At 36.0% G+C, this 26,343-nt stretch overlaps 1 protein-coding gene across 2 annotated transcripts in view; it reads left to right on the top strand.

The window, feature by feature from the left end:
* Positions 1-26,343, top strand: part of PRMT3 (protein arginine methyltransferase 3) — a 124,188-nt gene that overhangs the window by 29,364 nt on the left and 68,481 nt on the right. For both annotated transcript variants that reach the window (XM_065937233.1, XM_065937234.1), the window contains exon 10: positions 12,095-12,194. In XM_065937233.1, the coding sequence (XP_065793305.1) occupies positions 12,095-12,194 (100 nt within the window). The remainder of the gene's footprint in view (positions 1-12,094; positions 12,195-26,343) is intronic.

Here is a 26,343-nt window from a genome sequence, read left to right as displayed (position 1 = left end):
CTAGTAAGAAGACCTTTATTTGAACTACAACTTAGAGATTTTGTTAGTTGTGTACTTAACCAACGTATGTTACATGTTGCATTTTGTGTGTTGCATGTTACATGTTACATTTGAAACTTAGGAATAATTTCCCAAAATAATTTTAATAGCAGGCTTCTCAGCAATTCTTCCCCCCGCCCCAGGGTTATTGAGATATAATTGACACATAACATTATGTGAGTTTAATGAAAATATATTATAAATGTATTTCTTTGATACATCAATGTATTAACATAATAGCTACCACCATAGTGTTAGTTAACACCTCCACTATGTCACATGAAATATTGGGTTGGCCCAAAAGTTTGTTCCAGTTTTCCCTCACATCTTACAGAAAACCCCAAATGAACTTCTTGGCTAACCCAGTAATTACCATTTCTTTTTTGGAGGGAGAACATTAAAGTTCTACTCTCTAACCAACTTTTATCATGCTTACATTAGATTCTTGGTAATGATCCTTCAATGGTCCTCTCACTGATGCGTATATTTTATTCTTGAAATCGATTACTGTTGATCTTTTCTGATTTGTATAACATTTAAATAAATACAATTGTGTAAAATGTTTAAGATTTTATTGCATAGTGTAGAGTGTAGTGTTGTGGTTAAGCATGCAAAGTTTCAGGCTTCCCTCATGGCTCAGAGGTTAAGAAACTGCCTGTAGTACAGAGACCTGGGTTTGATCCCTGGGTTGGGAAGATCCCCTGGAGGAGGGCACGGCAACCCACTCCAGTATTCTTGCCGGGAGAATCCCATGGACAGAGGAGCCTTGCAGGCTACAGTCCATGGGGTTGCAAAGAGTCACACATGACTGAGCAACTAAGCACATACATGAAAAGTTTCAGTTGGACAGTGTTGAGTCCTTGCTCTGCCCCTTCCCCATTGTTTGAACTTCGACTAGATATATAACCTCTTTGAAACCTCAGCTGTTTCATTGTAAAAATGAAAGTAATGATGACAAGGAGTCACTAATGGTTATGAGCAAGGTAAATAAGTTGTAAGTAAAATACACACCTCTGTCTCTTTGGCGTATTGCCTGACCTGACATGTAGTAGGTATTCAGATGTTAGCAGCTGTTACTATTAACAAGCACCAAATGAATGTTAATGAAAAAATGACATTGCTCTTGCTTAGATTTTTTCATAGATGCTGGTGGTTATTTTTTTCTTAATGCAGAATATGCATATGTGTTGCATATGTGTATACAATTCCATAATCTGGTAAAATTTTTTAGTTCTTTTGTTACCATTAACTATAACATCATCATTTTGCGGGTTCCTTAAATAACACCCTCTCTTGCTTGTACCTTGCTTTCCAAACAGGTGTGAGAACTGCTATCCCAAAGAAGAGATTGTTTTACGTAAATTAACAAAATTTATTGTTGATAGTTAGGTTATGGTAAGATATTTCTATTAGAAATATGGAAGACCCATGTACATTTATATATTTGTCATTTTTTATTTCTATGAGACTAGATGTGCTCTTATTTTTTTTTTTAACAATAATTTTAAAAAATTGCTTATTTTTGACTGCTCGGAGTATTTGTTGCTGTATGCCGACTTTAGTTGTATTGAGTGGGGTCTGCTCTTTGTTGTGGTGTGATGGCTTCTCTTGTGGAGCATGGCCTCTAGGTTTTGGGATCTGTAATTGGTGCTTGTAGGCTCTAGAGCTTGGGCTCAGTAGTTGAGGTGCATGGGATTAGCTGCCCCGTGGCATGTGGGATCTACCCTGTCCAGGGATTGAACCCATGTTCCCTGCATTGGCAGGCGGATTCCTAACCACTGCACCACCAGGACGGTCCAGTGTATTCTCATTTTATCCTCTGTGGAAGAAAAGGATGGTGATACCACTCATTTGATTTTCATTTTATTTCACAGAAGCCCTAATTCCTAGTGACGTTTTAGAAATACATTTTTACAATGATTATATTCAGATTCTTTGTGTATAAAATTTCGTGCTGGAATATATAGAAATTTTACATGAGAGCATTTATTGAAAATGACTTAGCATTCATTTTTAGGTACTTTAACTTAATAATAAAAGTTGCTAACATTAACTTAGTACTTCCTATTGAATTTTTTTTTTGAGGTAGGTACAAAAACAGTATAATAATATTTTTTTAGTAGAGATTAAGAAATTGAGACATGGAGAACACATCAATTTATTTGTAGTACTGCCAGGATTGGATCCCATAGTTGATCCTGACAGCCAGTTTACTATGCTCTGTCTCCATTGCACTGCTCAGAGGGCACATATTTTGTTGTGGCCAGTAGTTTGCTTTACTTAGAACCTATAGCGTTTGAATATTAGACCTTTTTGTTTTGGATGAGCCAACATTATACTTTTCTTCAGAGATGTTCTACTTTGCCGTTTTTATATCGTGAAAAGATAAGATTGTTATTTCCGTAATGTTCATAGTATCTCTTCGTCTTTTTCCATTCAAAAACTTGAAATTTATACTGTGGATAAAATAACCTCTGTTATTCTGTTTGTGGATGTATCTATAGAAGAATTTTCATGAAACAGTTTATTGTTAATGTCTGCAGCACTTTCTGGCCCATTTTTCTACCAGATGAGAAAGCAGAATAGCATACTTATCTCAGCATATAGAACCATGTGACTTGATTTCTAACTTCGGCTTTTTGACTAGCTTTATGATAATGGGTAAATTGCTTAACTTCTTTAACCCTGGTTTCTTCGTTTATAAAGTGAGGTTGATGGTAGTATCTGTCTCACAAGATTGTTACAAAGATTGAATTCACTTATAGTGCTTCGCAAAGTGGCTGACATGTAGTGAAGTGAAAGTTGCTCGGTTATGTCCGACTCTCTGCGACGCCATGGACTCAAATGTGACCCCGTGGACCCCAGGCTCCTCCGTCCGTGGATTTCTCCAGGCCAGAATGCTGGCAGTGGGTAGCCGTTCCGTTCCCCAGGGGCTCTTACCAACCCAGGAATTGAACCCAGGTCTCCTGCACTGCAGGCGGATCCTTTACAGTCTGAGCCACCGGAGAAGCCCGGTTGACATGTAACTGCTTACTAAATGTTAGTAGTGATTATGATAATATTAATAGATAATTATAGTGATATGTTTGATTTGGCACCAGTGCCTCCAGTAGTACTTTACATTTGATTGGTTATGTTTCTGAAATGATCATTTCTTGCCACTATCCCACCAACATATGCTGACTCTCTTTTCTTTATTCTGTTTCATGATCTCTATTCTTTTATACCATAAAGTTTCAAGCTTTAGTCAGCTTTATTATGTATTCACTCTCCTCCCTTGAAATCTACTCTCAGCTTCTCTTATACTTGTCTATTATTGCACTGGAGCTTTCTAGAACCATTATCAATCAATGAAAGCAGCTCTTCTGATTAGCAGGCTGTGAATTGTCATTAGCAATTCTGAGACTTCTTTTGCTGCCAGAAATTTGTACACAGCAGGATTTCTGTAAAACTCCCTAAGTTTACATCTATAAGAAAATACTTTAAATTCTAAAAGATGGATAGTGTCCGTTGCCGCCCCCCCCCCCCCAGCTCTGGGTAGGAAAAAATTTGTATTTTACCAGTCATGAAACTAGATTTCAACCAACAAAATCTACCACTGGCTTTTTTAAGTCAAACTGATTGAAAGGGGATTTGTTTTGTTTTTAAATGTATTTATTTTTAATTGGAGGATAATTGTTCTATAGAATTGTGTTGGTTTCTGCCATACATAAAAGATGAATAATTACATGTTTCATATTCTTTTAAACATATTCAACTTAACAATCCTTGAATTGTACTCAAAAAGATGATAAAATAATTTTATCTCTTTTATTTAAAAAGGAGATATAACATTTCTAAAGAAATGAAAGATGTTTTGTTAGCAGGGGCAAATAGAACTCAAAGTAATACATGGGAGGAATGAGAAACTGTTTCTTTTCTTGCTGTCACTTTAAGGTGAGTGATCATTCCAGAAGCGTAAACATCCTAAGGATAGCAAAGCTATTCAGTTGTCAGGTGATCATATCCAGTGTTCACCCTGAGGAAGCAGAGGTAGCTTCTGGTAATATTTACCTTTACTTCTGACTGCCTTTGGCTTCTCATTGACTCTGCCGTGGAAAGCTCATTATTCAGATTTTTGGATGTTTTTGCAAAGTTTTCATAAGAAGGTTGATCTGTTATATGACTATAATGCAGTACTTTCAATCTCAGTGACTTTAAAGATGCAAACTTTTATTACCTGTGCCTAGAATACTGTTAAAAATGAAACAATTCTGTTTCATTTTTATGCCTAGATCTGTTGTCATATTCATGTAAGTGTTCTTCTCTAGATTCTAGGACAAGAGCTTTATCTTCTTAATGTTTTTAGGCACTTAGTAACTTAACACAATGAATTTAAAGATAGTGGTGGTATATGTAAGATTTGGAACAAGATCACAAAATATACCAGGATATATTCTTGAAGTAAGAGATAGTCTGTCATATCTTGTTTCTAAATTCATTATTTTTGTTCATTTATTTATTTTTAGCTGTGCCGGGTCTCTGATGCCGCGTGCAGGCGCTGTCTAGTTGCAGCAAGTGGGGGCTGCTCTTCGCCGAGGTGGTAGCTTCTGTTGTAGAGTGCGCTAGCTTCAGTAGTTGCTTGCGGGCTCTAGAGTGTAAGCTTAGCTACTGTGGTGCACAGACTTAGGTGCTCCATGGCATGCGGAATCTTCCCAGACCAGGGATCGAACCCATGTTAACAGCGTTGGCAGGTGGATTCTTTTTTTTTTTTTTTTTTAAATTAGAGGTTAACTCTGCTTTACAGTGTGGTGTTGGTTTCTCCCTGCATCAGCCACTGGTATACACATGTCCCCTCCTTCTTGAACCTCCCTCCCACCTCCTACCCCATCCCAGCCCTCTAGGTTGTCACAGAGCACCAGGTGGACCCCTTGCGCAGTACAGCACTTCCCATGAGTTACCTGTTTTACACACACAGTAATGTGTATATTTCGGTGCTACTCTCTCAATTCGTCCCTCCCTCTCCTTCCCCCACTGTGTCCATAAGTCTGTTCTGTCTGAATCTCTATTCCTGTCCTGGCAGACGTATTCTTAACTGCTGAACAACCAGGAAGTCCTCTAAATTTAATAGAAATAATAAAAGAGTAAGTGAAAACTGAAGGAAACTTTGAACCAGCGATGAGGATAAAAATGGTTAAAAACAATTCGCTGCTCAGAAGTCTTCTAATGAAGGTGATTAAGATGGTTTACATGGAAACTAAATTCTGTTTTTCTCACATCCTGCCACCTCCTTAATTTCCTGTCTACTCAATGGTCCTGTCTTGGGGACCCCATAACTACCTACTAGTTCAGTGATTGACGGGAAGAACTCACATGATTCAGTATAAAGTTGTATTCACAGCTTCACTGCTAAGATTTATTATAGCAAAGAATACAGTCCAGGGACAGCAAAGAAAAGATAACAGTAAAGAGGTCACATACAGGCTCCCACAAAATCCTTTCTTCTCTGCAAGGGTCGCGCAAGATGTGCTTTTCCCTCTAGCTGTGAACCTCAGAGACTCTCAAGAGATGCCTCAACCCAAGGAAGTTTGAGTCTTAAGAGTTTATGGTTCTCAAAGAGAACTGGTGGCATAGGCACATGACCGCTGTGTGATCAGCCATTGTGCAGTGGTGTCAGATGCCAGGTGCATACCAGGAATCTTCCTGTTAACTTGACACATGCTGTTCTCCTGATTTGTCTTGGTTCACATGTTCAGGTGGAGAAGGCAATGGCAACCCCGTTCCAGTACTCTTGCATGGAAAATCCCATGGACGGAGAAGCCTGGTAGACTGCAGTCCATGGGGTCGCAAAGAGTTGGACACAACAGCAACTTCACTTTCAGTTTTCACTTTCATGTATTGGAGAAGGAAATGGCAACCCACTCCAGTGTTCTTGCCTGGAGAATCCCAGGGACAGCGGAGCCTGGTGGGCTACTGTCTGTGGGGTCGCACAGAGTCAGACTCAACTGACGCAACTTAGCAGCAGCACACCTTCAGGTGTATCGAGTAGCATCATTAACCAGTAGATATAAGAATGTTCAGGAGTTTTATTTCTAGGGTTTGATCAAGAATTGCCATGGTTACAGAGATACGAACCAAGGGAACAGACCTGCATTAATTCTTCTCACAGATTAAAATCGAAAACCTGAGGCTGATACTTGACCTTTCCTTCTCTTACCAGCAGACTTACTGGAGATAGAGTCCTCATGAGAATCCTTGCTGTTTCTCAAATCCATCCTTCTTCTACTTGTTGATGTAACTTAAATCTATGCCTTCATTCACATTCTTGTATTTTTTTATATATTTACCTGAATTAATGCATTTGCACATAAGTAGCTCAGTTATTCAGAGAAGGCACCCTACTCCAGTACTCTTGCCTGGAAAATCCCATGGACGGAGGAGCCTGGTAGGCTGCAGTCCATGGGGTCGCGAAGAGTCGGACATGACTGAGCGACTTCACTTTCACTTTTCACTTTAATGCATTGGAGAAGGAAATGGCAACCCACTCCAGTGTCCTTGCCTGGAGAATCCCAGGGATGGGGTCCCACAGAGTCAGACATGACTGAAGTGATTTAGCAGTAGCAGCTCAGTTATTTGGCTCTCTGTCATCTCTCTCTCAGTGTGGCCAGGTTGATTTCCCTACCAGCTCTCTTCTCTTTTAAATAAAGGAGGGAAGGGAGTAAAAAGTTGTTTTTGTGTTGGGAGGATGTGAGAGGAAAATGGAGAAACTAAAAGTTACCTCTGACCCTGGTATGAGATCTCACTATCAGCACTTTGGTAAGGCTTTTTAAAGACTTATCACATGACAATGTAAGCTTTACTAGAATATCAGCTCCCCAAGGTTAGACAGTGATTTTTCTCTTCTTCATGGACATACCCCAGCCATCTGGAAGGGTACCAGGCACGCAGGTATTCAGTGTAAATACTTGTTGAATCAGTGAATGGATTTTCAAGACCCAGGATGTGAAATATTCAAAGCTTGCTAAAAACCCATTATCTTTCTGCTTGAATTCGCATTATTCTCTAACCTTTTTTTTTTCCATTTTATCAGAAGCTAAGCTATTGCTAACTTTAAACAGTAAATGTCCTCAGTGTTTAGCTACATGCCTATAAACAGAAATTATATATTTGGGAGGGAGACAGCTCATGAAATACACTTGATAAAGGTAATTGGCATATGTTTTCTGTTATCTGCCTCAGAAGAAAAGAGAGGGATCTGTTCTGGGCAGCCCTTTAGTCTTCTCTGATGTGTGCACTGAGCACTGAACTGGATCCTTCCTCACAAGTTTACCAAAATGATTTGATTGCCCTTTTTGCCTCCGCTGAATTGTATTTTTGGTTCTTTGATATTGCCATCTAAAATCTCTATGCATTTATCAATTTACTACATTTTGTATTACTTTATTGTCATTTCAGAATGCTTGGGGAATAGGAGAAGCATGTATGTTTGGGTGCCATAGTGAACTGAAAACAAAATAATATTATGCCTTGTATATTTTTGTATCACGGTATTCCCCCCACCCCACCCCCACATGCATTTTGAAAAAATAATTATCACCTAGGTATTCTTCTAGCTGAATTTTATAGTCATTTTGTCACCAACTTTAAATGCCATTTAATTGATAAGATGTTCATTGTATGAACACTTGGTGGTACTTTATGCTGTTTACACGTCTGTTTCCCTGCTAGACCATGTTCTTCCTTAGAACCTAGACTGTGTCTTTTTTAATCAAAATTGCATTGGGCAGAAGTACATTACAAATTTGATCCTGTTTTCTCATTCTAAAAATCCTGAAATGGCTCCTCATTGCCTCTAAAAACTAGACTCCTTAGCATTACCTCTGACTGCCTCCCAGCTTTGTCACTACATGCTGCCTCTTGTTGCTCTGATCATACTAAACTATTTATAGCTCTTCAGATTTGCGATTTGTCTTCCATACACACACATATACATGCAGGCAGTTTGTGCATACAGAGATGAGGCACCCTCCTTTACACCCATATTCATATATATCTTTATGGATACTCTGTCTTTTTCTGGTTAAACTCGAATGTCACTCAGTTAAGGTCTTATTATATTAGCTTCTATGAAGCCTGTGTTCTTTACCCTTCTGAATGCCTTAGACCATGTTCTTAAGTGCACGGACTCTCTCTTATCTCTGTAAGCCCAGTATCAGATAATTACTCGTGATGATGCCTCTGTATCATGAAATAAAAGTTAAATTTCTGCTTTTGAGATAGGAAATAATATAGGATAGTGATTATTGCTCTAACAAAATATTCACTCAGAAAATTAATTTCAGTGTTTATTGGATTAGTTAAGAGACTTACTTAACATACCCTTTATATTATGGTGTTGTATTTCTGAGAATTAAAGCCATGCTAGTTTTTGAGCAGGTGTTTTCAGAGATAGAACTCATTTGGAATGCTTTTATGTTAAAGTAATGTTCAGTGATTGGCCTCTTGAGAGAAGAAAAGTAAGTAAAAATCTATAGTTTTTTTTTCCATGAACGGTAAAATCAGGTGGTAATTAAGATGAGCAGGCTCATAAAAGGGATTATCTCTGAGAATCACGTCTGTGTTGCAATGTTTTAATACAGAATCACTGGGAATTATGGCCTTTTGTCTTTTTTCTATATATTCCCTGAAATCTTAATCTTTCCAGTTGTATTTATATTCCAACAAGTAATTACTGAGGCAGATAGGATTATGACTTGTAGCAGACAATAAACAGCCTGAGCAGATGGCCTTTTACAGGACATGTCTTGTTTCAGCATGAGCATCCTGAAAATATTTCTAAGGCACTAGGAACATTTTGATCTTCTAAGAAGATTGCTCTTTGTTTCTTTTGAAGTGTTTGTAATTGTTAAACCTTAATAGAATAGTTCAGTAAATGTAATCAACTACAGCAATTCCATTATAGAGAATTTTATTAAATACCTCTTTTAAAAAGCTCGGATATGATATATAAGCATCCTTTTTAACCTTTGTGTGAAATATACATATTAAAAAGTACATAGCACATAAATTATGTGGTAACATAAGTGCAAATAAGTAATAGGAAAGAGAATATTTCCAGCACTTTAGATTTCCTCCCATCTCCATCTGTCCTTTCTCAGTAAGATGCTCTCCCTGCTTTTTTTTTTTTTTTTTAATTTTTTATTTTTCAGTGGTTTTTGTCATACATTGATATGAATCAGCCATAGAGTTACATGTATTCCCCATCCCGGTCCCCCTCTCTCCCTGCTTGATTGAGGTAATGACCATCCTGGCTTTTGTAGTAATCACTTCCTTAATATTGCTTTATATTTCACTTTAATCATTTATTGCATTATTTTTGTCTAGCTTGTTTTGTTCAACATTATTTTTAGTGTTCATTCATGTTTATTGTTATATAGAATGGCATTGATTAGTATATCCCAATTTATCTTTTCTATTCTTGACGGGAATTTTTGTGTTTTCCAGTTTAGGTCTATTTAGAATGATTTTGTTATGAACCTTTTTGTCCATGTGCCTGGTACACATCTGTGGGGTATATATTTACAAAATATTTCAGACTTTAGGGAATATATATCTTCAGATTTTCTCGGTATTGCCAGACTACTTTCCAAAGTGGTAGTACCAGTTTATACTTCTACCAATAGTATATAACTGTTCAGGTTGGTATTGCCTACCATTAAGAATTTTTTCCAGTTGGTTGTGTGGCAGTGTCTCATTGATATTTAAATTTGCATTTCTGTGATTGTCAATGTGACTGAGCACTTTTTCCTGTGATTATTGGCATTTGGATTTCCTATTCTGTGAAATATGTGTTTATGTCTTTTGTTCAGGTTTCCATTGAGTTGGGCCTTTTTCTTATTTATTTGTAGACAGTCTTTATTCTGTGTGTGTGTTCGAAATGTTTGTAAGGTTAATGTAATGAAAAAATTCTTCTATCTTGCTTTTTTACTCTCTTCAAGTATCTTTTGATGTACTGAGATTCTCAGTTTTCATGTATCATCATCATTGTTTATGGTTACCACTATATGTGAATTGGGTAAAAATCCTTATGGAGGTGTTTTCCTATATTCTTGTGTAAAATTTTATATATCTTTTTTTAATATTTAGATTTGTAATCTACTTGGCATTGTTTTTGTGTATGGTATGAGGTAGTAGTCCAGCTTTTCAAAACTTAGTAGCAGTACTAGTAGTATTAATTTGTTTAAAAATGACCCAGTTGTTCCAAAGACCATTTTTCCCCCTCTACTTTGTACTGTCATCTTTGTCAGGAATCAAGCTTCCATATGAGGCCAGTATAACCTTTATACCAGAACTCTACTAAGGCAGAACAGAAACTTCCAGGTCAATCCTTTATGAACATATATGCGGAACATCCTATTCAAACTATCAGAAAACTTAAGTGTGCAGTGTGTGCTGAGTTGCTCAGCTGAGTCTGACTCTTGCAACCCCCTTGGACTGTAGCCCACCAGGCTCCTCTGTCCATGGACTTCTCCGGGCAAGGATACTGGAGTGGGTTGCCTTGCCCTTCTTCAGGGGATCTTCCCTACCCGGGTCTCCTACATTGCAAGCAGATTCTTTACCTTCTGACCTACATTGCAAGCAGATTCTTTACCTTCTGAGCTATCGGGGAAGCCTATTGAGCAATATATTGGAAGGTAAAGTTTATCCCAGGAATACAAGTTTGGTTAAATTTGAGAAAATTAACCAGAAAAATTCATTAATGTATCTCAGGAAAGAAAGTTTGATAAAATTCCATATCCTTTCGGTCTATATATTAAACTCTTAGCAGACTAGAATTAGAATGTGTTATATGATAACATGATACAGTGTATCTCCAGAAACAAAAACTACAGCCCACAACTTGATGAAGTTTTGAAAGTTTTAACTTCAGGAACAGGACAGGGACACTTGCCGTCATCTTTTCTATTCAACGCTGTAAAGGAGATCCTGGACAATGGAACAAGGCAATGAAAGATACAAGAATTGGAAATGAAGGATCAAGACTTTTCATGTTCCCTAGTAATATGTTTATGAATATAGATATCAGAAATAAACTATAAGTAAGTTATTACCACAGTAAAAGTATTAAGGTGCTTAATATTTTATTATGTATTTTTAATTTTTAAATTTGACATGGTTTACAGTGCTGTATTAGTTCCTGGTGTACAGCAAAGTGAATCAGTTATACATATATATATATTCTTTTCCATTATGGTTTATTATAAGATATCGAATATAGTTCTCTGTGCTATTCAGTAGGACCTTGTTTGTATCTATTTTATATGTAGCAGTTTGTATCTGCTAATCCCAAACTCCTGCCCTTTCTTATGCTAATCTTATGACCAAGCATATAAAAATATAAAACTATCTAATGAATGTTCTTGGACAAAGTTAAATAATTTATGATTGGAGGAAAGTTTCAAGTTTATGTAACATGTAATATATTGTTATTCATGATAATACCTTGCTGTTATATAGTGCTTGAGGATGTGCACATAGCTTTCACAAATATCTCATCCTCATAATAGACTGTTAATAGAAGTGTTAATAGTTTGGGAAGGTATCTATTTCTGTTTTACACACGATTTCAGACTCAGTGAGATGTTACATAATTTGTGGAAAATCACTTAGCTGACAAGTGCTAGAGGACCTGGAATTCAGCATAAAGCTTCTGGCCCTAACTCTCTGCTATGGCAAACTACTTCCCTTTAAAATATACTTTCGTTGTCTGGTCTGTTTCCACCTCTCCCTTTAAAAAAAATTTTCTTTTTAACTTTATTGACATGCATTCTTAATAGCATTTGAGTTTCTTTTCATGCTGTACTTTTAAACACTGGTTCAGCTGTATTGTGGTATTAACCACAAACATTCTTGGGGGTTCATGAAGTGACCAAAGAGTGATTATAATGCCGGGAAATAAAACTTTGAAAAAACATACTTTGAGTTCTATAAAGTAATAAGAACAGTAGCCAAGAATTTTTGTAGTTTGACTAGTTTTCAGAATTTGTTTTAATTTATCCATTATGGCATTTTTCAGATTAAATAAACTTGAAGATACTATTACACTAATAAAAGGAAAAATTGAAGAAGTTCGTCTTCCTGTAGAAAAAGTGGATGTTATTATATCCGAGTGGATGGTAAGTGTTTGCACACAAAACTACTATTAATTTTTTTTAAAGGCAATGAATAAAGTAGCAGGTGTTCTGCATTTTATTATATTTGATAAATGGCAGAATGGTGGCATTATTTTAAAAATAGCTACAGTCTTTTTATGGTGGTTTATTCTGCAGTGGCACTTACTTACTGGCAATTTGTAATCTTTAAGAAGAGAATAAATTATCTTTTTAAATTTTAAAGTCATAATACTACTTTCTAGATTTGTTGAGACCTAAATCCTACAAGGATTCTTCAAGGATTTATTAAGACTGTTCATGTCAAAATAATGTGATGTTGCTATTGTTGTTGTCATACTGAATAGCCTATCTTTCTGATTCCTTTGGTCATGTGTCCTATACCACGTAAAGTGAAGGTGAAGTCACTCAGTCGTGTCCACTCCTAGTGACCCCATGGACTGCAGCCTACCAGGCTCCTCCGTCCATGGGATTTTCCAGGCAAGAGTACTGGAGTGGGTTGCCATTGCCTTCTCCGTGAGTTATTGAAGTGAAGTCGCTCAGTTTTGTCTGACTCTTTGCGACCCCTTGGACTGTAGCCTACCAGGCTCCTCCGTCCATGGGATTCTTCAGGCAAGAATACTGGAGTGGGTTGCCATTTCCTTTTCCACCTATACCACATAAAATAGTATTTATTGGCATTATTAAAATAATGAAATAAATGTATATTATTATATAACTTTATAATTTGCTTTTAAAACCCTAAATCAAGGCCAAAGTATTTATAAAGTGTCTATAAAGTAAAAATGGTATTTGTCAACTGATTTGACCTGTTGGTATGCCACTTCTATTAAGACAAGTATATAGTAGTTCTGCATAACCATTTGGAAAGTGTTAAGGTGTTTTTTTTTTTAAAGAAACTGTATTTGAAAGAAAAAAAAAAGAAACTGTATTTGATACCTGTATTTTAATTAAGTGAATTTATCAAAGCTTCTTGAAAAGAATGAATTTTGCTTTATAATTATCTATAAATTATGAATAACAATTCTAGCAAAATAGCTAGAATTAGGGCGCTTTTGAAATGTTCAGATTTAATGTTGTGATTTCAGTTCAGAGCCTGTGACAGTCACTGTTGTTAACAGTTACTCTTTTGCATCTGAAACAGTATGTTGAGTTTTTAATGCTAAGGTTGGCTTCTAACAATTCTTGATCACAATGCCCTTGTTCTTCTTTAACCAAGTAATGTGTATCCGTACTCTGATTTCCCTTAAAAATTGAGTGAGGAGGAATGAATTTAGTTATACATAACTGAAAATCTAACGTCTCTTTAAAGACTATAAAAAGGTGCTTTGGAGAAAGTGCATTTGAGGCGTCTGCTTGACAGCAGCTTTAAGTAGTTTGTACTAAGTGTTGCCTAATGTGCTTATTTCTCTAAGGATCATTTTATTTTGGGGGGAAATGCATCTTTTAAATTACCCCAAGTTACACTGTAAGCAAAATAAAAGATAGACCTTACTAAAATTTCCTGTCACCTCAGTTAACCAGGTGATAGTTCTTGACCAGGCTAGCAGAATTATCCTTCTGGATGTTGATGTTTCAGGAACTTTCATTTTGAAACTTGAAACACTGTCTAGAAGTATTCATTGTCATTCAGTCACTCAGTAATGTCTGACTCTTTGCAACCCCGTGGACTGCAGCACACCAGGCTTCCCTGTCCTTCACTGTCTGCAGGAGTTTGCTCAAACATGCGCATTGAGTTGGTGACACCATCCAACCATCTTGTCCTCTGTTATCCCCTTTTCCACCTGCCCTCAGTCTTTCTCAGCGTCAGAGCCTTTCCCAGTGAGTCTGCTCTTCGCATCAGGTGGCCAAAGTATATGAGTTTCAGCTTCATCATCAGTCCTTCCAATGAATATTCAGGACTGATTTCCTTTAGGTTGGACTGGTTTGATCTCCTTGCAGTCCAAGGGACTCTCAAGAGAAATATTAATATGAAATTGAAATCTTAGAGCCAGTTGGTATAATAGCAAAAACCTAGCTAGGTTGAGTGAATTTATAAGATTGTCACAATTATGATGTAAACTTTATTGAAAGGTGTGCTGATCTTGGGCTTATTTTCCCTAAGATTCATTTTACACCCTTCTTCTGTTTTCTGCTGTCTGATAGAGAAGGGCTAACACTGCAGGTGGCTTTTTCTCAGCTCCTGTGACAGCCAACTTCAGCTGGGCTTGGGGAATCTAATGAGAAACACTAATGGGAGATTTACGAAAGGAGAAGCCAGGGCATTTTCTTTTTTTTTTTTTTTTTTTTTGCCCCTGGTGGTGTTGCTGGCAGAAATTGTTTCTTCTGTGGCTCCAGTTCCTACCTGAGAAACCTCTCATAATTCCAGCATCCACTGTGTGACCCTGACCCTGGGCTCTTGTTGCAGTACTTTTTTATTTTGGGGGTTTGGTCAGGAATGATCTCTGCCTCTATCAGGAAGTCAGTGTCATGCAAGCAGTACTGAGTCACTGGAACCTGAGATGAAAAGGGTACGTTCTTTGCAACTGAGATGCTTTCAGAAACCCTTCAGAAAGGGGAAAAACCACATGTGTCCAGCACGTGATGGCTAAGAAATTTCTTTTTCTCTGCACAAAGGTGTAATTTGAGAGTTTGCATTATCTTGCTGTCAGCCTTCCCTTGTATACATCAGTGAGGTTGGTGTCTAGTAGATCTGTTACACGTTAGAGGGAGCATTAGACTCTGTAACTTACAGGTGATAGAGTCATCTTTGTGGCTTGGCAGTATCGTTTATAATATATTGTAGATCCTCTCCCAACTTTGGTACATATACTAGAATTTGTGAGCCTGGATGCTGGAAAATTCTAACTACGTAATTAAACAAGAAGCAAGTATGCTTCCTAAAATACATCCAACATTTTTTCAGATATTCCTACTTAAACCCAAGTTGTTTAAGCAATGATTTTTAAAGCCACATTTTCTTGAACCAGCATTTTAGAATTAAAATATCTTGCATAGAATCCTGACTTTGGAAGTTTCTTTTCTTTTTTTTTTTCTTTTTTACATATAGCAGTAGAGATGCAGAAATTAGAATAATTAAAATTTAAACGATGGCATAGTGTTTTTTTTTCTTTTTAAAAGTATTTTGAACAAGAAAGAACCCCCCCCCAAAAAAAAGAATGTACCTTGAAGAATTGGACACAGATGTTTAATGAACTTGTAAACCATTATAGCAATGTAGGCATCATATATTGTAGAGATGTACATCTGTTTTCTTCAACTGTGGTCCACTAACTCTTTCATGGCTTAATTTAGATATGTTTTTTGTCTGCAGCTGTTCATGAGCTTTGCTTTTATTTTGCAAGAAGTTCTCAGATAAGAATGTGTTTTTAAAACCCAAATCATTGTCGTTAGCATGTCATTTAATAAACTTGCCCCTTAGATTTACAAATTTCCATATTTAGGCCTCTCTTTAATTTTACATTTTCATTTTTATTGAATGAAATTTCTGTTTGATAAAATTGTTATCAGTTAAATAGAAAGTTTAATTTCTACAGTATGTTACTATGTATGCCTATGAATATCTGTTCTCATATTTTACATTTTACTGTACCAAGAGAGCCATTCTTTATGACCTCTCATTTCTGATGGCCTAATAATACTGTTCAAAGTAAGCATCCCTGATTCTTGTCCTATGAGCCAGTAAGCCCAGATAGACTGATTTGATGTTGCTGTTTGCCATCTAAGTTTTCAGCATGATCTTCTTACAAATATTTACATAGATAAGATCCTGGCACTGCATAATACAATTGCCAGAGATGAATCTTGTTTGGACATGTTATTTTCTGTCATCTGGGCTATCAGCAAAATTATACATTAGGTGAACTTTAAGTTACGTTGTCTTGATCACGTACTATATGCATTCAAATTGTCCTTTGTAATTTTTCTGTCTAGGCTTGCTTTTCACAGAGTGACCTAAAATTTTCTCAACTTTCCCATCCCATTTCACCAGCACAGGTGTCTGTGTAATGTGCATGCATGTACCGCCCACACCCACAATGATGGGGTATATTTCGTTTACATTTAATGCTCTTTGTTGTTGGTAAATAGCTTTTCAGGATTTTATCACTTTACACTTTATCACTTAGAAACATGACTTGTCATTTGGTTTATCAACACTATAGAATCTGGGCTGTGAAGCATATCATAGGTTACATTTTCAACTGTTGAAATGTTTTTGTTGTTTTTAGTTTGGTCTGGCAGCAAAGCCATGCCGTGTCAGCCAACTGCCATGAAGATTAGGTGGCCTTTCCTGATTTCTCTTCTTACCTTAAATGATGTAATAATAATTATGTAAGTAGTTTAGTAAGTTAGATAAGCTAAATTAATCTTAGTGTTAAGGAAAGTATAAGATTGATTCGCAACACAAATTTTTAATCGTACAGGTACATTTTTGCCTTTCTAGTCCTTGATAAGGAATATGCTTATGACCTGAATTTAAGGATTGTTTTAGTATTGGTTTTTTTTTCTCTTTTATGTATATTACTCTGAAAATTTTAAGCAAAATAAAATTGTCTATGTCTAGTATGTATTTTGTTTACTTAAAAGTAGACATAATCTAATGTCCAAGATAATGTCCAAGATAATGTTCAAGATAAGGAAATGTAAGATGTAACTTTCAACTCTATATTCTCTGGTCAGTCTTTTCCCTTATTTTTCTTATTTTTTTGTTGTTCCATCAGAGAAAAAGTCATCGTTTTATTGCCCAACTTCTGGTATTTTTAAAAACCAATCAATACGATAATAATTAAGTAAGCAAATGCTTGCTTAATCACCTCAGTCGTGTCTGACTCTGTGCAGCCCTATGGACTGTAACCTGCCAGGCTCCTCTGTCAGGCTTCTGTTTCTAAAATCATGTTATTATTTATATTTTTGAGAAAGAATCTGTCTTTTCATGAAATAGACTGATGGTGAGAGAAACGTGTGTTAGCAGACTGACTGACTTCACGTCATGTGTTCTACCTTCCCTGCCTGGCAGACTGCCACAGTGTCTGCACGCCTCACTGTGCAGCTGTCCCCTTCTGCCCCTTGGTCACATGTAAAATCTTTCCCCCTTTCTTTGCAGTTTAGTTTAAGCTTCTGTTACACACTCTTACAGTGTATTGGAATTAATTGTTCATAAACCTTTCTCCATTCTCTGAGAGTGGGAACCAGGGTTTACTTGGTATGGTCAGAATTTGTCAAAGGGATCAGTATGAGTAAATGATGAAATAATATGTAAGAGAGCTTTTCCAAATAGAAATTCACTGGCCACAGACACAGTCTTATTTATAATTTTCTATACATCAGAGGAAGGCAAAGATGAGGCAGAGTTAAGTATATTTATTGCTCTAGAGTCAGACCACCTGAATTCTTTGCTGCATCTTGGTTTGTTACCTTGGGTGTATTACTGAACCTGTCTGTGCCTCACTTTCCTTCTCTCTAAAATGAACACAGCAATAGTACCTACTTTATAGGGATTTTTTGAGGATTAAATGAATTAATACATGGAAATTTCATAAAACATTCTGGCACATAATAAGATCTCAGTAATTAGCCACTCATTTTGAAAGTTGTACAAACTTTTAAGGACTCTATAGTGAATGAGCTGCTTGAGTAGATTATTCAGTTAATAGACACTGGAAATGATAATATATGTGAAATCAGTATTATTAAAACTTGAGGGAAGAATATACTTGGTGCTTGTATCTTGGCTTTTGAGCCCTTTGTAAAAGCAGAAGACCCTCTGTTTCCATGGCTAACATTTACTAATTGACTCTGCCTATAATGAATGCAAAGAAATACAAACAGCTGATGAATGTGGATTATTGGGGTTGGGATTTTTTATATTTTTCTTCATATTAAAATGTATTATATGTATATTTCAAGAATAATTCTCAGTTTGCTGCTCTGTAAATAAATTATAGGCATTACTAATATTACATAATTATTTCAGGTAAAGTATAAAATACACATTCAATAGGCTTTTTTGTTTTTAGTATTTTAAATATTAACAGAGAAATAGTTGCAGTACTTGAATGCTGAATTTGAAAATTGTGGTTTGTAAGTATTTTTTTTCTTAAATTTTTCCTTTATTTGGAATTAAGAATAAAATTAAAACAGTAAAAATAAAATTAAGAATAGGCCTCTTATGTTCAATTATTTCAGTTTTATAATCTTTACATATGTTCTTACTTGCATTCTTAATCACTCCCCAGCTTCTGCTTTATTTAATCTTAATATTTGTTTAGATTAAAATTTAGATCACACTCTGCAGCCATTTTATTTCTTACTCTAGAGAGGAGGCTGTTTTGTAATCTTGAAATCTATAGGAGAAATTTAACCCTCAGGGGCTTGAGACCAAATGTAAGTGAAAATATTTAGTCCTTTAAGCATCGTGTTTATATTGAAACACTTATGTATGTGGATAAAGTTTTTGCTTTTGAAATATATTTTAGATATTTTATATCTCGTTCATCAAAGTTCTGAAAGTTGCATTTACCAAGAGATTCTGTGCTCATATATGATTGATTTGATTGGATTTATTTGTTTTTGGCTCTCCATAATTCCCTGTGCCCTGTTGCATTCTAGTGCATAAGTCCTGTATGTATTACTTTTTTAAAAAAAGAATCATTTTGCTCAATAAGTTGTAAGTTATTCTAATTATGAAGGTAAGGGGCGTAAGTTACTCAGGAGTATGAATCAACTGTCCTCACAAAAATTTTTCAATATATTAGCCAGAGAACATGAAGTTTTTGTTAATTTTGATTTCAAACTCTAAAATTGTATAGCAATTAAAAAAATTTTTTTTTAAATAATGCTGTTTAGCTCTGCCACGGAGTGAAAGTAAGCTCCTAAAATTTAACAGTTTGCGTTTGCAAGTAAATGGGTGTTCATTAAAAGCTCTGTTTCATGTAACTGAATTGGCTCAGTCATGATTATTATAATAATTAGTATGAAGTGGTTCTACTTAAGGATTATCCTGGGACAGATATTTGATTCACATGCCATGTGTAATAATATAAATTCCACCAGTTTATAATAATCTTGCTCCAGTGCTTCACAACATGGATTTAGAAAACCTCTAATCATGTGCTTGAGAAATGACAAATTATGAAACTTCAAGGGGGGCATCATTATTATTTTTATGGAATGAAATACAAAATTCTCACAGACTCTTAAGGTAAAACACCTGCCTTTAATATTTTTTTGAGCCCTTGCAGTGCTGCTTTTAGTTAAGTACTCCCTAATTACTTGGAATTTCAATTCATTCTCTTGAGCTAGTCTTAGTACTTCAAGGGACAAGTTAAAGAAGCCATGATTTTCATTACCTTAGGTAGTGGGCCATAGAGGATCTTGCTGTGACTTATGTCCAAGAATGTTCTACTTATGTTTCTCTCTAATAGTTTTATAGTTTCTGGTCTTACATTTAGGTCTTTAATCCATTTTGAGTTGATCTTTGTGTATGGTGTTAGGAAATGTTCTAATTTCATTCTTTTACACGTAGTTGTCCAGTTTTCCCAGCAGTACTTATTGAAAAGACTATGTTTTCTCCATTGTCTTAATATATTCCTACCTCCTTTGTCAAAGACAGGGTGCCCCAGGTATGTGAATTTATCTTTGGGCTTTCTATCTTGTTGCATTGGTCTGTATTTCTGTGTTGTGCCAGTACCGTACTCTCCTGATGACTGTAGCTTTGTAGTATAGTCTGAAGTCATGAAAACCAACTCAATTCTTCTTTCTTAAGATTGTTCTGGATATTTGGGGTCTTTTTCATTTCCATACGAATAGTGAAATTTTTTGTTCTAGTTCTGTGAAAAAATGCCATTGTAATTTGATAGGGATTGCATTGAATCTGTAGATTGGTTTGGGTGGTATAGTCATTTTCACAGTATTGATTCTTCCAATCCAAGAACATTGTATGTCTCTCCACCTGTTCATTCATGTCTTATAGTTTTCTGTATACAGCTCTTTTGTCTCCATGCTGCTGCTGCTACCAAGTCGCTTCAGTCGTGTCTGACTCTGTGCGACCCCATAGATGGCAGCCCTCCAGGCTCTGCCATCCCTGGGATTCTGCAGACAAGAATACTGGAGTGTGTTGCCATCCTTCTCCATTTGTCTCCATAGATAGGTTTATTCCTCAGTTCAGTTCAGTCACTCAGTCGTGTCCGACTCTTTGTGACACTATGGACTGCAGTACGCCAGGCTTCCCTGTCCATCATCAGTTCCCGGAGCTTACTCAAACTCATGTCCATTGAGTTGGTGATGCCATCCAACCATCTCATTCTCTGTCGTCCCCTTCTTCTGCCTTCAATCTTTCCCAGCATCAGGGTCTTTTCCAAGGAGTCAGTTCTTTGCATCAGGTGGCCAGAGTATTGGAGTTTCAGCTTCAGCATCAGTGTTTCCAATGAATATTCAGGACTGATATCCTTTAGGATTGACTGGTTGGATCTCCTTGCTGTCCAAGGGACTCTCAAGAGTCTTCAACACCACAGTTCAAGAGCATCAATTCTTCAGTGCTCAGCTTTCTTTATAGTCCAGCTCTTCTCCTAGGTATCTTTTTTTGGTTGTTGCAGTGATGAGTGGGTTGATTTCCTTAATTTCTCTTTGTGATTTTTCATTGTTAGTGTCTAGGAATGCAAAGGATTTTTATGTACTGATTTTGTATCCTGGGACTTTACTATATTCACTGATTAGCTCTAGTAAATTTCTGATAGTATATTTAGGGTTTTCTCTGTATAGTATCATGTCATCTGCAAACAGAGTTTTACTTCTTAAAAAAATTTGAAGCAAAGGAAGGCAAAAAACAAGATTAAAAGGCAGCCCTCAGAATGGGAGGATATAATTGCAAATGAAGCAGTTGACAAAGGATTAATCTCCAAAATATATAAGCAGCTCATGTAGCTCAGTATCAGAAAAACAAACAACCCAATCAAAACATGGGCAGAAGACCTCAACAGACATTTCTCTGAAGAAGACATTCAGATGGCTAATAAACACGTGAAAAGATGCTCAAGATTGCTCATTATTAGATAAATGGAAATCAAAACTACAACAGTTTTAAATGAGCTTGTAGCTCATTTCAGCATTGTCTTCTATAAAATTTCTGTTTATTTCTTTTGCTTATCATTCTGTTTGCGACTTTTGTCTTTTTATTTTCTGAGTTTCTTATCTATTACAATTATCAATCTGTTACTCGGCCTACTGTCATATCTTTTGCTTCTCTTTGTTTTGAGGCACATGATAGAATGTTTCTTTCTGTCTCCTTTGAAGTTAGATATGGCCCTGTGACTTCCCTGGTAACCTAGCCTGTCTTGACAGACACGTTATTCTCTATCAGTTATATTTGTTGGCAGTGTGTGGTTTGTCATTTCTTTTTTTGGTGTAATTTGATGAATAGACATTCTTAACTTTGTGTATCAAATTTATCAAACTTCTTTATGATTTGAGTTTTTTGTATCTTGTTTTAATAAATCTTTCTAAAATTACCATTGTATATTTATTAGACTTCTCCATTTTCCATGCCTCTTCACCTCTTTCATATTTTCTAATGTTTTGGCTTTCTGAACTGCACTCTGGATAATTTTTCAGTCTACCTGTTTTTTTCTGAAGTTATTTTTCACAATCTGTTAAACTCATCCGTCGTTTTTTATATCCTCTTCTCTAGATTTTTTTTAACTGAAGGATAGTTTGATTTACAGTATTATGCTATTTACAATATGTGTGTTTGCAATATTGGGTTACTTTCAGCATGGTAATTCATGATTTTTGCAGATTATATCCCATTACAGGTTATTATAAGATAATGGGTATAATTCATCTGTTATGTAGTATTTCCTTGTTGTTTATGTATCTGGTGGCTCAGATAGTAGAGGATTTGCCTGTCAGTGCAGGAGACCTGAGTTCGATCCCTGGTTCAGGAAGATCCCCTGGAGAAGGAAATGGCTACCCACTCCAGTATTCTTGCCTGGAGAACCCATGGACAGAGGAGCCTGGCGGGCTACAGTTCATGGGGTCACAAAGAGTCAGACTTGACTGAGTGACTAACACTTCACAATTTGTATCTGTTAGTCTGTTCCTCTAATTTGTCCCTTCTCCTTTTTCTCTCCCCTTTGGTGATCACAAGTTTGTGAGTCTATTTTTTTGGTGCATATACATTCATTTGTGCGATTTTTTTTAGGTTCCACTGATAGGTGATGTTGTATAGTATTTGTCTTTCTCTGACATTTCGCTAAGCATAAAGTTCTCTAGGTTTGTTCACATTGCTGCAAATGGCAGTGTTTCATTATTTTTTTATGGCTGAGTATTACTTTGCTAACAAAGGTCCGTCTGGTCAAGGCTATGGTTTTTCCAGTGGTCATGTATGGATGTGAGAGTTGGACTGTGAAGCAAGCTGAGTGCCGAAAAATTGATGCTTTTGAACTATGGTGTTGGAGAAGACTCTTGAGAGTCCCTTGGACTGCAAGGAGATCCTGAAAGAGATCTGTCCTGGGTGTTCATTGGAAGGACTGATGCTGAAGCTGAAACTCCAATACTTTGGCCACCTCATGTGAGGAGTTGACTCATTGGAAAAGACCCTGATGCTGGGAGGGATTGGGGGCAGGAGGAGAAGGGGACGACAGAGGATGAGATATGCTGGATGGCATCACCGACTCGATGAGCATGAGTTTGTATAACTCTGGGAGTTGGTGATGGACAGGGAGACCTGGCGTGCTGCGATTCATGGGGTCACGAAGAGTTGGACGTGACTGAGTGACTGAACTGAACTGAATATTCATGTGTGTGTGTTTGACATCTTCCTAGGCCAGTCGTCTAGTGCTGGGCACTTGAGTTGCTTCTATGTCTTATTGTTCAGTCTCTAAGTCATGTCTGATTTTTGCAACCCCATGAACTGCAGCACTCCAGGCTTCCCTGTCCTCTGAAAGGGTTCCCTTTTCTTCACATCCTCTTCAGCATTTGTTATTTGTATACGTTTTGATGATAGCCATTGTAACAGATGTGAGTGACATTTATTTCATTGTGGTTTTGATTTGCATTTCTCTTAACAATTAGCAGTATTTAACATCTTTTCATGTGCTTGTTAGCCTTCTGTATGTCTTATTTGGAAAAATATCTATTCAGGTCTTCTGCCCATTTTTTAATTGGATTTGTTTTAATTCTTCAGTTTTTATAAAACTGGATCATACAAACTAGTCACGGATTTAGTACTCAGAAGTAACGACTTTCCCCATCACAACGTTTTTCTCTACTCCATGTGGGGTTGTCATGGTGGAACACTCGCCCCTTCCTTCCTCCCTTTTTCTGTTTTCAGGATCTTAGTTGGAATTCAGAACAGGACAAAAGTTCCCTATCAGTGTTTGACTTAAAGATTTTAGTATTCATTGAAAATGATTTCTTAGATTCATTATTTAATTAGAAGTTACAAATTTGTGGTATTCTATTGTTTATTCTTTATTTGTTACTAAGTACTTTCCCTCATCAAATACTTGGTTAATGAAGTATAGTTTATAGTTGAAAGGGTGAAAAATGCTGGATATTTTCTATGTAACATTTTTAGAATAATGAATTGTTCTGCAGCGTTTTCTAAAGGGATTTTTGGAGGTTTTTTTTTTTTTTTTTTGGTAGTGTCATTATGAACTCACATTTGATGTGTTTTGAACCATTGTAATTATTATTTTGATTTTTTAATTGGCCCATGTTTAGCTAATGATAAGCATTTGAATTAACCTCTTAGATTCCTTTAACAATTTCTAGTTATCCTCGGTATAATGATGAAAAGAAAAAAAATGTATGTTTATAATCCAGATTATACTTTCTGATAGTATAAACCTCTTTACAGTCACTTTATACTGCTTAAACTTGGAAGGAGCCAAGGAATCCTGATTCTTTCATTGGAAAACAGTATCTAGAGATCATAGTCTAGGTTCTAGGAATGCTCATTACTACTGGACTGTCATTGGTTGTATGTTATTCTTAGTAGACAGATATAGCTATTTTTTTTAGTATTAAAAAGCCATAAGTTTACACTGATATTTCCAATTTAAGATTACGGAATTTTTAATTCTTTAATTTTATACTGTATCTCTTTGTAGAAAAATCTTGATTCTTAAAATAAAAATTGCTTATTTGTTCTAATATATATCTATATAATAGTTTCAAAATGTTTACATGAATTTTACTAGTAACAAAATTTGTAAATGAAGTTTTATAACTTCATTTATGATTTCCTTATATATATTTTTTTGTCCTAGAATATATATCTCATGAGAAATATATAGTCTAAATACTGTGTTTTAAAGTTAACTTGAGGGGGACTTTCCAGGTGATGCAGTGGTAAAGAATCTGCCTGCCAATGCATGAGATACAGGTTCAATCCCTGGAGCAGAAATTGGCAGCCTGCTCCAGTGTTCTTGCCTGGAAAATTTCATGTACAGAGGAGACTGGCGAGGTACAATCTGTGGAATCACAAAGAGTCAGACACAACTGAGCACACACACACAAAGTTATTTGAAGTAATTAGTTTCCTTTGGTTAGATAACCAACTTGACATTCCTTCAGATGTATTTGTTTTCTTTCTCTTCAGTTTGGAAGAATTGCTTTTTTCTCTTTTTAGTTTAAATTTATGTTTTAATTACAAAAATGTTCAGTGATTCCATTCTTCTGTCCATTAGTTAATAAATTTTTGTTTCATTTTTAGCTTTTGGCTTATTATTAAAATATTAGATATGTATATGTTTACATTTTTACTCTTGTGTTATGCAGAGTTAACATACTCTATGTATTATTCTATGCTTTGTGTTTTTTAATTTAAAATTATATCTTGACCATCATTCTGTATCATTATAGAGAAATACTCCTCGTTCTTTTCTATGGCTGGTTAATATTCCATTGTCTAGATAAATGTAATGTAAATAACTAATATTCATGAAAATGTCTATCATTCTTTTGCTGTTACAAATAATAATGTATTGTGTATTCTTATACATTATTCATTTTATTTCATGTTCCTGGAGGTGGGATTGATGGGTCAAAGACTTAATGCATATGCAGTATTAGCAATTTTTACCAAATTTATATGTGCAGTCTAAAAGAAATAGGGCAAGTGAACTTATTTACAAAACAGAAATGACTCATAGATATAGAAAACAAACTTACGGTTACCAGAGGGGGAAGGGGGAGTGTGATAAATAGGGAGTTTTGGATTGACATACACACACTGCTGTATATAAAATAGATACACCACAAGGACCTCCTGTATAACACAAGGTGTGTGCATGCACATGCCCAGGCGTGTCAGACTCCTTGCAGCCCTATAGACTGTAGTCCGCCAGGCTCCTCTGCCATGGGATTTTCCAGGCAAGAATACTGGAATGCATTCATTTTCTCACCCAGAGATTGAACCTGCATCTCCAGCATTGACAGGAGTATTCTTTACCACTGAGCTACCTCAGAAGCCCATAACACAAGGGACCATATTCAGTATCTTGTAATAATCTGTAATGGAAAAGAATATGAAAAAAAATTTGGAATTAGATTTTATAGGCTTGTTTAATTTTTAGAATAATCTTTTTATCTTTAAATAAATCCATATTATTGCCTATTTGTTACTAGACTTTCTACAGATTAGCTCTTTGTTATATTTTTGCTTTCCCATGGCCCCACTTTTTAAACTGGTTAACTGCCTAAGAGTATATCAGTAATTCCGTTATTTGAACTGAAGGAAAAAAAAATGAGTCAGCAGAAGCACCTTATTCTGAAGGTATCACAACTTTCTTTTTATCATTAATTTGTCTATTCCAAGAATAGATATCATGGACAGGCATTTTAAAATAAGGTTCCTATTTCATTGAATAATGTTAATGACTCTTTTAGTTCCAGATTTGACCCAGTGTGTTCCTTTTGTAGTAATTAATTTTTGAAGTGTAAATGAAAATTTTAATTTTAACAAATGAATGTCAATTTGGGAAGAAGAGTGCTCCATGAGCATCATGGGAGAAAGTGCAGAGTATAATTCTCTTCCAGATGGCACCCCTACAGGTGAGGCAGCAGCCTGTGAAATTACAGTCTGAATCACACTGCAGACAAGCAGGGCATTTGGAGCAAAGCCTTCTGATATCAGTAATAAATGACTTGGTTC

This window comes from Muntiacus reevesi, chromosome 5 (genome assembly GCF_963930625.1).
Source record: "Muntiacus reevesi chromosome 5, mMunRee1.1, whole genome shotgun sequence".
Classification (NCBI taxonomy): Eukaryota; Metazoa; Chordata; class Mammalia; order Artiodactyla; family Cervidae; genus Muntiacus; species Muntiacus reevesi.
Note: the sequence above shows the minus strand (reverse complement) of the source record. Positions and strands in the feature narration are given on the sequence as shown.